At 37.2% G+C, this 16,492-nt stretch overlaps 2 protein-coding genes across 2 annotated transcripts in view; one reads left to right on the top strand and one right to left on the bottom strand.

Moving 5' to 3' along the window:
• LOC127876233 (cytokine-like nuclear factor N-PAC) overlaps positions 1-16,492 on the bottom strand; it is an 85,221-nt gene that overhangs the window by 32,293 nt on the left and 36,436 nt on the right. The window lies entirely within an intron of this gene.
• LOC127876232 (uncharacterized) lies at positions 3,113-8,235 on the top strand. The gene is made up of 2 exons (XM_052421293.1): positions 3,113-4,349; positions 6,085-8,235. Exons 1-2 carry the CDS (start codon positions 3,331-3,333, stop codon positions 7,616-7,618), a joined length of 2,553 nt encoding a protein of 850 aa, XP_052277253.1. The 5' UTR covers positions 3,113-3,330; the 3' UTR covers positions 7,619-8,235.

Raw genomic sequence — 16,492 nt, 5'->3', positions numbered from 1 at the left:
TTTGTTTTAGCTGGATTGAATAGAAAGCCTAAGGCTTATTTGAAACACTCTCAAGTCCGTTTCCTGGGACTAGAACCAGTACTTGGTGTCTATGGGGGAAATCTTAAGAAGGCTCCCACAGTGGGGATCCAACCCATGACCTACCGATCGAGAGGCTAGATAGATAGATTTATTTCGGCATAGGAAGCATATACACAGTTCACAACATAACATAGAATAAAATAATAAGCAATTATTAAAAACTATATCATGTACAATTAACTATGACATGCTCACCAAACCAAGGATAACACAAAAAAGAGCAAGCCCTTATTTCCATTGTGGTCCCTAAGGCGGACACCATATCCACTATACCACTGTGACCTGTTATATGCTGTTATATTTAACAGTAGTTACCATAGTATTTCACTGACCTTAAAGTTGCTTATAACATTTAAGATAAAACATTTTAACATGTTAAAATGTTATTTGATAATTGCCCCGCTGCTTCTGATCCCCCCCCCCCCCCCCCCGCTATTTTTCAAAGTGAGCGGGGTGAATTTCCACCTTTTATATTTCTAATTACACACTGTTTCTCCTTAATATTTTGGGTACATGTAAGGGTGAACTATTTTTGCAACTTTCGCAGTTTTCTTTGTTTATTATGATGATAAAAAGTGGGATAAATTAAAGTAAAAGCACTATTAGGTACTGTAAGAATTGTCAATATAATTTTCTTTAGTTATTGCTAGGCTTAGTGAGGTTGGCCTTTTAAGGAGTCAAAACCCCTGTGTTTTTTATTTATCATTCCAATTCAATGAGTCAAGCTTTGCTTTGTGTTTTTAAGCAATTGTCCTCTTAAATATATGCTGTGTCGTGTGAAAGTGCAGATTATGCCATATGGGTCCAGCGTAGCTCCACTCCAGCCTATGCAGACACACAGTTTGGTCAGAAGCAATCTTGTCCGCAAATAATACCACAAAACCTTGCACGATTTTATAGCTGACAGCACAGCCTCTGACCAGACAGTGTAAATTCACAGGCTGATCTGGAGCTGCACAGGCTGCATATGGCATAAGACCCATTACACATGACGGGCTATATGGCATAAGACCCAGTACACATGACGGGCTATATGGCATAAGACCCAGTACACATGACAGGCTATATGGCACAAGACCCAGTACACATGACGGCATAAGACCCAGTACACATGACGGGCTATATGGCATAAGACCCAGTACACATGACAGGCTATATGGCATAAGACCCAGTACACATGACGGCGTAAGACCCAGTACACATGACGGGCTATATGGCATAAGACCCAGTACACATGACGGGCTATATGGCATAAGACCCATTACACATGACGGGCTATATGGCATAAGACCCAGTACACATGACGGCATAAGACCCAGTACACATGACGGGCTATATGGCATAAGACCCAGTACACATGACAGGCTATATGGCATAAGACCCAGTACACATGACGGCGTAAGACCCAGTACACATGACGGGCTATATGGCATAAGACCCAGTACACATGACAGGCTATATGGCATATGACCCATTACACATGACAGGCTATATGGCATAAGACCCAGTACACATGACGGGCTATATGGCATAAGACCCAGTACACATGACGGGCTATATGGCATTGGACCCAGTACACATGACGGGCTATATGGCATAAGACCCAGTACACATGATGGGCTATATGGCATAAGACCCAGTACACATGACGGGCTATATGGCATAAGACCCAGTACACATGACGGGCTATATGGCATTAGACCCAGTACACATGACGGGCTATATGGCATAAGACCCAGTACACATGACGGGCTATATGGCATAAGACCCAGTACACATGACGGGCTATATGGCATAAGACCCAGTACACATGACGGGCTATATGGCATAAGACCCAGTACACATGACGGGCTATATGGCATAAGACCCAGTACACATGACGGGCTACATGGCATAAGACCCAGTACACATGACAGGCTATATGGCATAAGACCCAGTACACATGACAGGCTATATGGCATAAGACCCAGTACACATGACGGGCTATATGGCATTAGACCCAGTACACATGACAGGCTATATGGCATAAGACCCAGTACACATGACGGGCTATATGGCATAAGACCCAGTACACATGACGGGCAATATGGCATTAGACCCAGTACACATGACGGGCTATATGGCATAAGACCCAGTACACATGACGGGCTATATGGCATAAGACCCAGTACACATGACGGGCTTATTGATAACTAGCTGATAGTAACAAGAATTTCTCTCCTGATTAATGTTTCAGGAGTTGAATTACTCCTATATTCAAAATTAAGGAGAAATCTGAGATAAATTAACACCACCCTGCTAAAAAAGAGCAGGTGCTTTCCTATTATTTGATAAATCAAACAAGTGTATAATGAGTTCAATGCTTACACTCTAAGTTCAAAGCTTAGTTGTCATTCAAATGATTAGTTTTCATTGAACAATGCAAAAAAAATGAAAACAATTAATTGTCATGACTAATGGCCTGATTACCGGGTATGTGATATGATTGGATTTACAAACAGGACATTTGAAAACTATTTATTCGTTTTGAAAGTGAGGTCTCACATTACCAAACTTATCATTTTGGTGTTCAAGTGTGTGATTCAAAAGATAATAAACTCATAATGAACAAACAAAAACAACAAAATGTACATTGTTTAGAAAACTTAAGAACCGTGAGCTTTTGAACTTAAAAATTTAAGACTAAAGCTGCAGCAAGAGATTGTGTCATGCACGCAATGTGACCCATATAATATCTTTGCCGTCACTGATGCAGAAATAGTAGGAATGAATAAGCCTTTCATATATCAATGTCAAACTTAGCTGATGAAAAGCCTAATTAGAAAACAATATACAAATTAATTAATGTGAACATCAAACAACTCAAATTTCAATTATTATTTGTATTATTAGTATAATGTCCAAACTTATTTTGCAAATGTCACACATCTACACAAAGCCACTTTTGTAGTAGAGTGAAACCGGATATTTTCTTTGATTGCCTGAGATTTTCTTATAAAGAGGGTTAACTTACGCAATGTCAATAACATGTCAGTTGGTATCTGTTCTCCTTACATTTACATGGACAATTAGGTTGGATAGATTGTTTTTCATAAATTGAATTTTTGTTTATTTTATGCATAAACTTTACTACTGTATAACCATAATCTCACATGACAGCATGCTAAGCAGTGGGAACACATTTGATAAGGAAGTTTGCAGTAATCAGTGCCAAACCTTAGAATACTCAAAAGTGAAACGTTTATTAATATGGAAGTTACAGTGAACAACACAGCTGGTGAAAACTGTGATGAAAACCAGAACCATGAAGAAAAAATAGAGAGAAAGAGCTGCTTGAAAACTGTCAAGTCAAATGGAATACCAAATGAAATCAAATGTGATTTGTTCAGGCAACAGACTGTATGTATAGGGAGTAACTGGCAAGTAAAGCCTAGAAGTCTTGAGGAGAAAGACCAAGAGAGAAGGCATGTTAAGTTTGATGTTCGTGACCCATGTACAAGCTCCTCCTCATCACTGTCGAGTGTAGAGTCAGACCCCGAGCCCCTCCCAGAGTACAGGGAGCCCAGCGGGGAGTACACGCCCATGCACCTGACCAATCTGGGCCCCAGGGTGGTCCTCAACAACACTAAGGAATTGACCAGTGGGGAGAGTAAAAGCAGGCAAGTAACGCATGATAAAAACAGCAGGCAACTAAAGAATGTAACAAGTGAGAATACTAAGACAGGAAAGGTAGAAGAGATTATCAGGTCACTGGAATCAAAGAGTGATACACCAATTGATGATGGATACCATAAGCCGCAACAATCTGTGAAATTTAAGACTACTGAAAGCCACATGAAAGATGGTGTAAACAGTCCACCTGTCAGTAATGATGCAGATAATAGTAAAAAAGATCATAGCATAATGAAAGTGACCTTCAGCATAAAGGCAGAAGGCATGATCAAAGAGTCAGAAAATACTGATGAGAAAACATCTGAACACAAAGCCAGAACAGAAGAGAACAGAGAGGAGGATTTGGTAGATGGGGCCATGATTCCTCCAGTCACCGTACATTTCTGCAGCCCGTGTGCGCGCCAGGGAAAGTTCCAGATTGCCATCCATGTGTGTGATGAATGTGGCACCAGGGGCTCGTACATCTGCGCCCAGTGCAAGTCCCACCACGAGAAATTCATGGAGCTGTCTGGTCACAACATACACTGCATCATGGACGGCAGTTGCTGCAAGTCTGACAGCGAGACCAGTAGACATGGGGAGCACACAACAGAAAGGTGGGGATGATAAGTTTAAACCTATTTATTTGAACTCTTTGCATCAAATGTTTAACTCTTATTAAAACCCTTAAGTTAGTTTGCTGGGTAGAACCGGTAAATAGTGTCTTTGATAAAGATCCAAAGAATGCCCACACAGTGGGGATAAAACCAACGACCGATAGGCTACTAGGCCTACATAAACACCACGCCAAGCAAACCTTTTAAAATGTCTACTGATTCTATAACTCACAGCATTTGCAGGGATTTTAAAATTTTACCGTTTGTATATCATTATTATAATCACAATATGTGTCTAAAACAACAGGTTTTTCAATTAGTGGCCAAAAATTTGATATAATATTGCTGCAATTATGTTAGAAAATGCATATCGTGTTAACTTATTTTGAAAAACTCATGTACGTTATATTGTACATGTACTTTTGTAGGTATACATCCTAAAAAAAATCACTTGGGCACAAATAGGCTGCCTGATAAAAATAGTAAACAGAGCTGTTATGTGTTTTACATTTTAATTAAGGTTCCACAAATAATAATGGTTATACAGATTTTCAATAAAATAATGTAATACAGCTAATATAGTATGTCTCAAACTTGCTGGTATTCAACTCAGGGGTGTCAATTGTCCCCAATTTGAAATCCGGAAAATTAAGCCGTAGGATAAAGGGAAGAGAGGGCCCAACCCCCAGAGCCCTAGCTTATTGTTCTTTTTTTTAATAGTCTTTCTAGGTGCAATTTCTGGTGAGTACAATGCGAAATATTATAAACCAAACCATCCGTAACACCGCAGGTTTATTTGTCATTCTAAACAAATGATATTAAGAACTTCGAAATTAAATTAAAATCGACAAACCAGCGTATTCGAAAACGACTGTCCGAAAACATGTCGCGATACATCATTTGCAAATGAAATAAAATATGCATATCGTTTGACTGCAGAAAATGAAAACCAGTAACCAGTAACCTAGCAAATACGCAGTCAATATATAATTTGATTAACATATTGTTTTAAAATATGATATTGCAGTGCTTTACTTAGCCATGTCAGTGCCAGCCGCTTACCAATCAGAAATCAATAAATAAAATCGGTACCAAGCGCAAATGTCCGGAATGCCGACGATGCAATAACAATATTCGTTCTCAAATGATCCCGCACTAAAAGAATTTTGTCCCTACCCCCACCCGCCTTAAACAAACTCATCGGATTTACATTCACCTCAAAATCAACCCGGGACGGCTCAAATCCGGATTTCCGGAATAATCCGGAAAATTGACATCCCTGTCAACTTGACTTGTATGTTTTAGGTACCAACATTTTATTGTTATATGCTTAGATCAAGTTCCATTGATTCTAAGCTCAAATATTACATTTTAATTTTCTAATGGCTTAAAGTGTTGTTTTTTTTCCAAACAAGTTACAGTTTTAACCAATTCAATTGTTTGTTGGGTTATATCAGGTTTCCCATCATTTAAATCAATTGTTTCCATTAATAAGATGAGCTGGATAAATGTCCAATACCTAAAACGGACATAACTGAATTTAGAACAGTAAATATTATAGAATCAAGTTGGGTTAACATAAGTAATCTTTATTTGGATCTAATGAAAGAGTGTTTATGTGTTATAAAGCAAAGGCCGGTCTCTGCATTTAAATTTGGTATTCATTAGCTTATGTATCATTCTGTAAAATTCTGTTTTTATTATTTTATTTTTCATAACCTGATGGCACCCACAGTTGTCCCTACAAACTGATACAGGACCTAATTGACAGTTATGATAGAGCCAAGGTCAGTATCCAGTGTGTCAAGGTCAAACGGGAGGAAGACCAGAAGAGGCTACAAGCTAACCGGGACAGGATACACACCACTATCCAAGAGATCAGGATAAAAATTATTGAGCAATTAGATCAACTTGAGGAGCAAGCATCGAGTGAGTTGGACAGGAGATTTCACAGAGGGCAGGACAGGATTGAACAAGACATGGAGTGCCTGGAGAATCTGTCCATGAACTGGGAAAGAGTGATGCAGAAATACTGTGCCAGTGATGAAATCATTGACAGTGAGAAGTTCAGAATGGCGATGAAGGAATGTGAGGACTTAAACACTAATGGGGACAAAGTCATCAACAGGATAAGACATACACTGAGTAGTGAGCAGCAGTTGAACTTTGTTAAGGACATCAAACTTGTGGATGACACCATAGACTTGAACTCCTTTGGTAGTTTCGTGGAGGCATCAATACAGGAATGCTATGCAGCATTTCATAGTGAACATGAGATCAGAGATGATTTTGATGATGAAGACTGTGACATCACAGCTTGCTGTGTACTACCCGATGGAACAGTGTTGCTCACTGACAGTGCCAATGCCAAAGTGAAGAAACTTGACAATTGGTACAAGGTAGATTCTTCCATAGTGATGCCTGAAAAGCCATGTGCCATGTGTGTTACAGATGATCATGAGGTGGCAGTCACTATTCCTAAAATCAAGACAGTTCAGTTCATAGACACCAACCATGACATGAGGCTTAATGGGGATATTGATGTGGGTTTCCCCTGCATGAGTGTTTCTTGCAACAAGGGGCTGATTTTTGTGGCCTTTGACTGGCCCAAACAGATCTCAGTGTTCAACAGAAAGGGCGAGCGCGTGAATGAATTTCGAAAATATACCCCAATTCCTACGGAGGTTAAACATAAAGAGACAAAAGTCAAAAAGGTAATCAAGACCAAAACTAAAACTATGGAAAGGAACAATAAAGGGGTAGATGAACAACCTAATTCAAAGTCTGAGGATGCAGAAATGAAAAACAGGAAGGGTGGAAAATTGTTGCAACTGCCGTTTTTAAAATCAAAGAAAAACATAAGTGACAAGGACAAAGAAAACATTTTTGAAATGATAGAAGAAATCCTTATTGACCATAATTCTGAAACAATCTATGCTTGTGACAAAGTGAAAGGGCTGATCATGATAGAAGAGGGTGGTAACACTGTGACACATATTAAGCATTTCAAAAATTTTCCTTTATTTTCTGCTATTAGAATATGCAAAGGAAAAATGTCAGACTTCTTTGTGTATGGGAAGAGCCAAAGGACTAACAAGTTTGCGATATTCCACATTGAGCGCGAGAAGTCGGTCAGGATTCTGGAAGGAGACGGGGACTTTGAGGCTGACTTAATAGATGTGGAGGCCATGTGCTATGACCCCCTGACCAGCAGAATGATACTGACCAGGGCTGGACACAGCATAATCTCTGTGTTTGAGGTCACCTGAAAGGGCACTGATTGGTCAGTTCGTGGCATAGGACAATATGGTGCTAAACAGATATATTTATTTGATTGTGTCCACCTCATACAGGTTACCTAAATGAGTAATATGCATTTATTTATGATCAAATACAATTCTTAGATGTACTGTTTGATGTTGATCTCACAAAAATACTAACTGAACAAGTTTATATATTCATGTGATGTTAAAATATTAACAGGTTATATACAAATTGAAAACAAATCTTGCTCTCCTTTATTTTAATGAAAAGGCAGTTTGTAAATGATACACCAAAACCAGATTTATTTGGGCTAAACAGTTTTTGCCCTGGAGATTTAGATGGCAGATTGTTGTAGCCTATGTAGCATAAGTGAAGGCAAGGAATATCTCTTTCACCAAATGCAGAAACAATGGTGGAAATCTTAAACATTCCTTGCATAAGAATATTTTATGGTACTGTTGTCTAGACATTTCCACGTTTAAGCTGACAAACCAGACAAAATTATTGTCACCTAAAGGTTAAACCTGCAATGAACTCAAAGACTTCCGGTTAATGTCAAAGTGCCCAAGTAACACTAAGTGATTCTTAATACCTCTAATAGTGAAAGTATCAACAGTTATTGCAAATATACATTCAGTGTAAATGTATGTGCTTATCAACGGAGGATAATATTTATACATACCTTGATATAAGTCTAATATTGCATTTACTGGTGACAAATTTAGTGTTTGTGTAGATTTTTCACCATGACAAGGGCTTATTTTAGTGTGTGTAATTATGTTAAATGATGAATATCATTACAAAACCTGTAAAATCATAAGCTTATTGAGTCCAGTTCTTATGGTAATGAGTTTAGTGGATCCACTTCAATATGCAAATACCAATATAACATGAGACCACACAGTCTGTGTATCAATCAATATGAAAAATAATGGTTAGATTCCAGTCCATGTAACATCTCAGTAGAAATTTGCACAGGCCTACTGGTTTTACATGTTTTTTTTATGACCAAACTCATTTGGATAAATAATAAATGTTGATGGACCACCAATGATGCAAATTCACATCATCCTCAAATAGTAAACATACAGGCATATAATTGAGATTTTATGAAGATTTCCGTAAATACACAAATATAATACGCCCTAATGTAAAATACGCACCCCGAGTTTGGTCCAAATATATCGGTACAAATTGAAAATCCGAGTAAAATACGCACTAAAATAAGCAGTGTCGGAAATCAGCCATGACACTGTCCGAAAAATGTGTCAATATATTTTTGTGTTGTGAAAATAGCAAATCTATTTGGCGTTATCAACCATCTGTTTCACAGTAATACCCCGGCTTTTATCAACACCTTGAATACACTGGTCCCGCTGACAAGCGATGGCCCTTCTCAACACCTTTACCGATAGCACGGGCCACCAGGCTGACACGCAGCAAACCTAACAACGATTAAATTGAAAATTTTCACAGGAAACTTTTTGTTCTGCTCTACATTCGTATATAATACGCACCCCCTACTTGAAGAAAAATTCTGCAAGTAACAAAGAGCGTATTATATTCATTTATTTACGGTTTCAGGTTCAATAACTGGAATAATACCTATAGAAACTTAATGTAACATTAACATCTTTTCAGTTGCAAATGTGACCTAATGAATTCTTTAGTCCAGTTCTTATGGAAATAATTTGAGTGCTTTCAGAGTTCTTGCTTCAAAACACAGAGTTGTCATCTAATCAATGAAAGCCTTATGATGCTAACCCACTGGCACAAGCTTTTCCTTTTTTCAATCCATCATGGTTATATCACCGACTACAATCATTTTGTACTTCACAAAATGCAAAATGCAAACCAAAAAAAAATGCATATTAACAACCAAACACAATCATAAATTCTGCAGGCCATAATGATATTCAGGGACTAACAATTTCACTTGTATTGATGATTGAAAACTTGAAAGGACAAATGAGTTTCCCAAAAGCTCTTGTCCTTCATGAGTAAATGACAAAGTTAATTTCATACAGCAGGTGAACATTGTTATGCACTACTGTGTTTCAATTAAAAATTTGTTTATTGGTACTTTGCAAATGGAAAATGATGTATGAGAGTGAACCTGTCAGTCATACTGCATAATCTAATCACTTGGTAGGTTTTCAACCAGTCTCAGAATATTATCTGAAAAATGTCAGTCATATGCACTTAATTGAAGGGTTCAGGGTGAAGCTTTAAGAATACAACAGTAAGCAAAGTATGTGTCTACATTTTTTTGTTTCTCATCGGGTAACTTATTTCACTGCTAAACCATTTCCCTGACAGCCATTTCAATATATGCCTCTCAAGTTACCACCAAACCTAGCTGCCTGCTTATCAGTGGGTAATAGTCGTCTGATCGATATCAGTACCCCATCTTTACAGGCATTCTTGGAAAAATGCTGTTTTATGACCCTCATTGCTTTTGAACCTGATATTCTTGGTGTACGGAAGAAACCCCCTCCGGAAGAAACCCCCTTCGCTAAAAACGGCAGGGCGGAAGAAACCCCCTTTCATAGTTTGCATACGCGGAAGAAACCCCCTCGCTAGTTTTGCATGAGCGGAACAAACCCCCTTCGAGTTTTCAGACAGGCGGAATAAACCCCCTTCCATAGCGGAACAAACCCCCTTCCAGACGATTTAGTTACATTTAAATGCACTGTAATTGTTTACAGAAATTCACTTTCATTTTCAGAAAGTTCTCGGGAAGCACGTTTTTTTGCATGATTCAATTATTTTAAAAGCCGAATGCTTCGGTTATTATAGGAAAATATGTACGAAATATCTTCGTCACTATCGGCTCTGGGCGCTAATTTTGTGTGTTTGTTATTTTTATAAATCAAGTACAAGTTAACGCATATAAAATGGTATAATCTCACTGAAACGCGTGCAAGACAAATTCACACGAGCATCTCATCATTAACAACTTGTGAACAAACTGCCGGTACACCTCTTTACTCATCACATAACAGTTTGGAAATAGATATTGGCACCTGCATTTAATTATATAAAAGGTCCTTTAATGTACCGGCTATTGTAGATAATGATGAGAAGTTGTGTCATGATCGGCGCCTTTGCGGCTCGTGTGAAGTTATGTACAGTTTTTTTTATTACATTTGCTCGATTAATTGGTATGTATATATATATATATACACATCGTTGGTATTTCGAATATATCAATAATGGAGATCAGCAAGAACAACAAGGGTGGGCTGAAGTTGTGTTGCTAGGGGTACTGCTACACGAAGAAAGCAAAGTCAGCGGTTAGCCAGCGTTGGGAGTGTGACCAGCGGGGTTCACAGAAATGCCGTGCTATTGCTACCACTGATCTAGAGGTAAGTAATATTATACCATGTACATATACTCAAAAATAAATTAGTCTTTTTCTACAAAACCCATGTATTGCGATTATTTTTATATAATATTAATTTTGCATAAAATTCCAGTTCGTCACATCTGAGTATCGCTATATTAGTCATATTTACATTTTTAAAAAGGCTCGGACAAATGAATAAGTACTTGATATTATAAGTAAAACGATTGACCTGTTTCATCGATATGTATGCTTTATGTTTCAGCTCACCGTAGTGAAGTCAGTGACAGAGCACACCCATGCCGCCGACATGTTCAAGGGAAATACTTAACACTTAGGAAGGGGGTTTATTCCGCCTGTCTGAAAACACGAAGGGGGTTTATTCCGCCTGTCTGAAAACTCGAAGGGGGTTTGTTCCGCGTATGCAAAACTAGCGAGGGGGTTTCTTCCGCGTATGCAAACTATGAAAGGGGGTTTCTTCCGCCCTGCCGTTTTTAGCGAAGGGGGTTTCTTCCGAAGGGGGTTTATTCCGGTAATCGATATTCTTATAAAAGTTGAAAAACACTACATATGAAAGTTTTAGCTAATAAAATTTCCTTTCCTGTGGTGTAAACTGTATGTTTCTACCTTAATTTATTCATCAGTTATAGTCATGTAAAGTTGACCGTTGTGTGTTTTACTGGGTTTCAATGCAAATCTATCTCTTTACAGCTTCTAAACTTTGAGATATTCATGTAAATTCTTATAAATTATAATAAATAATTATAGAAAGCAGAGAAAATCTGAAACAACTTCATTCTTTTTTCAAAATCAACTTTTATGAATTCTTATAACTCGAATGTCCAGTTTTTAATAACCTTATAAAACAATATATACATAGATATTATGATTGATTTCTTAGTTTCTTATGTTTCTTATGTTTCAAGAATTTCCATGGCTACCAGTACCAGTGAAAATGACACCAGTCACCAATGTTGTGTATTAGTCCATACAGAGCTGCAATTAGTGTCATGCAGTTTATTGCTATTTGGCTGTTGAAATGTCTTATCTGTGGATATATCACAAGAAGATAACTGAAGGCACAGTATGATTTCAGATAAGAGATAAGCCAGCCCAAGCCCAATTATATCAACAATCATAAAATGTATTACCATAAGAATAAAATCGATTCACTCTCCAATCATGTTATACCCCTATGGAACGTCTTTATTATCTTGGTAATTCATTTTAAGGACCATCTGTATAACCGCATGGGTATTCGTCATTCTATGTTTGTTTATTAAGGACGTCAAACATAAATTAAATCGGCGAAAAATGCAGTATCCGAAAACGACAATCCGAAAAAACGTACATGAAATAAAATGTGCATATCGTTTGAATGCTGAACAATGAAAAACATTTGCCTAGCAAATACGTAATCAATATATAATTTAGTTAATATATTGCTTTACAATATGCTTTTGAACTGATTTACTTTGCGAATAACACTTAAAATATTTCATGACAGCGACGTTTCGTTGACTTGTAAGATTTTCGGAAAGTAGTGACAATTTTCTGTCAGTTACCGTTCATTGAAAATTGACAAAAAAGTCAACAACCAATTTGTCATTATGAGTTATAATGGAATCAAACAACAATAAGAATGAAATTGATTTACACTCCGATCATATTATATCCCTATGGAACGTGTTTATTTTTGTGGCAATTCATTTTAACGAGTTTAATTAATATGTTTTCGGAAAATGTCTTAAATTAAATACGGTTCGAGAATGGCAGTTATTTTAGAACATTACAAAATGTCCGATGCGCGCACATCGCGGAACGTGATTTACGCATGCTCAAATTGTAAACCCTCGTCTTGATTGGACGTCAATTGCATTATAACTTTAAATAGCAACATAACCGGATGTTTCCTTGACAGTTTAGAAAAATGGTGACCGCATGTGTACAAGCAATTCAGTTACACTTAAAACGTAATTTTAAGCATTTAAATAGCAAATTTAATCGTGCCGCGTAAAAACACGTAAATGTAAGGTAATAGATAGGGAAGTAGAAATGCATAGATATCAGGTAATCGATAGAGGCGTAGTAACGCGTATTTGACAGGGAATCGATAGGGTCGTAAAAACGCGAACCTGTCAAGGAAAGGGTTAATATGGAGATAACATAAGCATTTACCAACATATTAATCAACCTGGTATTTTAGTCTGATAAGATGAATATGACATGTGAGTAATCAGCTAGCAAGGATTAAAAAACATTTCAGCAGTGATGTAGGACACTTTCAGTGCTGTCTACAGGATTTTTTCAGACGCCCTGGGGCTATAATGGAGGGTTTTGGGAGGGCAGCCTAAGCCCCTCCATACGTTAATGTTTTTTAAACATTTATTTTGACATTAATTGGTGCGCTATGACTATTCAAAACAAATGCCCAGCTAGAAAGTCATTCATTCTATCATTTTTTTTAAAACCCTTTCAGGCATAGTTACGCATAATACCGACTCATTCTATTCCCCAATACATCAGTATCAACCAGACTAAATTACTGCATACTTACTTTTTTCCTGTCGCTATTCATTACCCAATAATACAGTATATTCCATTTTAAAAAGCAAATTCTGGTAAATATTGAGTATAAAAGTGCTCAAGAATTTCATGAACACAAACATTAACCATTTCAATGATTTTAAGCATATTTGACTATTTAAAGATTTGACGAAATAACAGTTTTTTTTCCACGGAACCAAGTAAATCGCCTGACATGCTGTTCCCGATTTTATACAACAATAAATAAACCAACACTAGACAGTGTACAAGTCTACATAATTTTCGCGCGCTTTTCATTGGAACAAACTATACATGAAGCGCTGTTTATTTAAAGTTATCATTAATTAAAGTGGAGTCAACATTAAAATTCGGTAGCGTTTCTCAAATAAGATATTTAATCATGCTCATTTAAGAATTCAACAAAACATTTATAGCTGTGTGTAATGAATTCAACAATAATTAATTAAAACGCTTTAAGAGTCGAATAAATGGCCTTATTATGCATGAAATGCACAATTTCCACGAGGATTACATCCGTTTGTCATAATGATAATCATTCTTCTTAATAACTTGCAGAGATTTCATTGTGGAAATGACATCATAGGGACCGATGGGTCTGGTAGAAAACAAAGCCAACAAACTGACACAAAATGAAACACTGATGGCAATTACATCACTTTTTGTCAGCATGATTTTATTGCAAGTATTGACAGCCTAAGAGTGGTGTCGCTCATACAAAGCCTGCGCCCTAATGGGCCAAATTTTCAAATACATTGATGCCCCGCCTTAAGGCCGGCTTTAGTTGCGAACCTCTCAAATAATCAGTGAAGTCGTTATCGCTTTGATCTAAAGAAGGGCTTGGTAAAGAAAAAAACACTAATCGGAAAATTTCAAGCGCCCCACTAACTCTGATTTTGAAACAAGAGCACCGCCTTGCGGGTGCAGACCGCTCATCTATTTTTCTTTTTAAAGGTGTAGGGACCTACAGGGGTTTTTCTGCCTATTTTTATAAAAAGGAGTCTGACCAAATTGGGAATTTTTTATCGACAAAATTGGCCATTTTGGGAATTTTTGCTTCGATGAAATGGCTCATTTGGGAAAAAATTGTGAATTTATCATGCTTAAATAATTCAGATGTTTAAAAAATAAATTTGTTTTTATTTGTTATTTTCTCTTCTTTATATAAACAGAAACAAACACTGAATAGTCACACAAGTTATAACAAGTTATAAGACACTTCATTCTTAAAAAAAAAAAAAAAAAAAAAAAAAAAAAAAAATTTTTTTTAAATTGGGATTATTTTTTATAATTTCGGTTTGGGATCGGGTCCGTTTGCTTTGAGAGTGCCTCTGTTTACCGGAGGCGCAGACAGTGCTGAAAAACCCCTGACCTATCTCAATTTCAATCACAAAGGAGGGAGGGGTGGAGTGGACAGGGGTGTATAGTGTGGGGTGTGGTCATTTATTACATTATCTTCCAAAAATGCAAAAAAAATGCAAAAAAAAATTCATATTTTTTTTTGGGGGGGGGGGGGGATTGTTTGGTGGGATGGTTGGACGGTATTTCAAAAATAAAATAATAAAAATAAATATTTGTGTTTTTTAACCATGTTTGAAAAAAACAAGAGATGTGTTTGTCAGAAAATGCCCCCTATTGCGGCGCTTTGAAATTTTTTATTGTTTTTTTTATTTACTTTTGACCTTGAAGGATGACCTTGACCTTGAACTTCCACCACTCAAAATGTGCAGCTATATGAGAAGGCCTCTTTGAAATATTTTTTTTTTGACCTTTGACCTTAAAGGATGACCTTGACCTTCCACCACTCAAAATGTGCAGCTTCATGATAACGCCGCTTTGAAATAACTATTTTTTTGACCTTTGACCTTGAAGGATGACCTTGAAGAATGACCTTGACCGTGAACTTCCACCACTCAAAATGTGCAGCTTCATGAGAACGCCGCTTTGAATTTTTATAAAAAATTTGACCTTTGACCTTAAAGGATGACCTTGACCTTGAAGGATGACCTTGACCTTGAACTTCCACCACTCAAAATGTGCAGCTTCATGAGAACGCCGCTTTGAATTTTTTTATTTTTCTTTGCCCTTTAAGGATGACCTTGACCTTGAACTTCCACCACTCAAAATGTGCAGCTTCATGATAACGCGGCTTTGATATTTTTTTATGTTGTTTGACCTTTGACCTTGAAGGATGACCTTGACCTTGAAGGATGACCTTGACCTTGAACCTACACCACTCAAAATGTGCAGCTTCATGATAACGCAGCTTTGATTTTTTTTTTACCTTTGACCTTGAAGGATGACCTTGACCTTGAAGAATGACCTTGACCTTGAACTTCCACCACTCAAAATGTGCAGCTTCATGATAATGCCGCTTTGAAATTTCTATTTGTTTTTTGACCTTTGAACTTGAAGGATGACCTTGACCTTGAAGGATGATCTTGAACTTCCCCCAATCAAAATGTGCAGCTTTGTGAGAACGCCGCTTTGAATTATTTTAATTTTTTTTTACCTCAAAGGATGACCTTGACCTTGAACTTCCACCACTCAACATGTGCAGCTTCATGAGATACACATGCATGCCAAATATCAAGTTGCTATCTTCAATATTAAAAAAGTTATGGCCAATGTTAAAGTTTTCGGACAGACAGATGCCATATATTTGATGTTTGACCATGAAGGATGACCTTCACCTTCACTTTCCACCACTTAAAATGTGCAGCTTCATGAGATACACATGCATGCCAAATATCAAGTTGCTATCTTCAATATTAAAAAAAGTAATGGCCAATGTTAAAGTTTTCAGACGGACAGACACCATAAATTTGACATTTGACCTTGAAGGATGACCTTGACCTTTCACCACTCAAAATGTGCAGCTCCATGAGAAACACACGCATGCCAAATATCAAGTTGCTGTCTTCAATATTACAAAAGTGAGTGAAAAAGTTATGGCCAATGTTAAAGT

The sequence above is a fragment of the Dreissena polymorpha genome, chromosome 4, assembly GCF_020536995.1.
Source record: "Dreissena polymorpha isolate Duluth1 chromosome 4, UMN_Dpol_1.0, whole genome shotgun sequence".
NCBI classification, from domain to species: Eukaryota; Metazoa; Mollusca; class Bivalvia; order Myida; family Dreissenidae; genus Dreissena; species Dreissena polymorpha.
The sequence above is the reverse complement of the archived record's forward strand: the minus strand, read 5'-3'. Positions and strand labels throughout refer to the sequence as shown.

Bases quoted from the DNA above. Each gene is read 5' to 3' on its own strand.
- LOC127876232 (XM_052421293.1), top strand. From the start codon at position 3,331: ATGGAAGTTACAGTGAACAACACAGCTGGTGAAAACTGTGATGAAAAC. The intron at 4,350-6,084 runs GTGGGGATGATA...TGGCACCCACAG, and splicing joins GGGGAGCACACAACAGAAAG to TTGTCCCTACAAACTGATAC.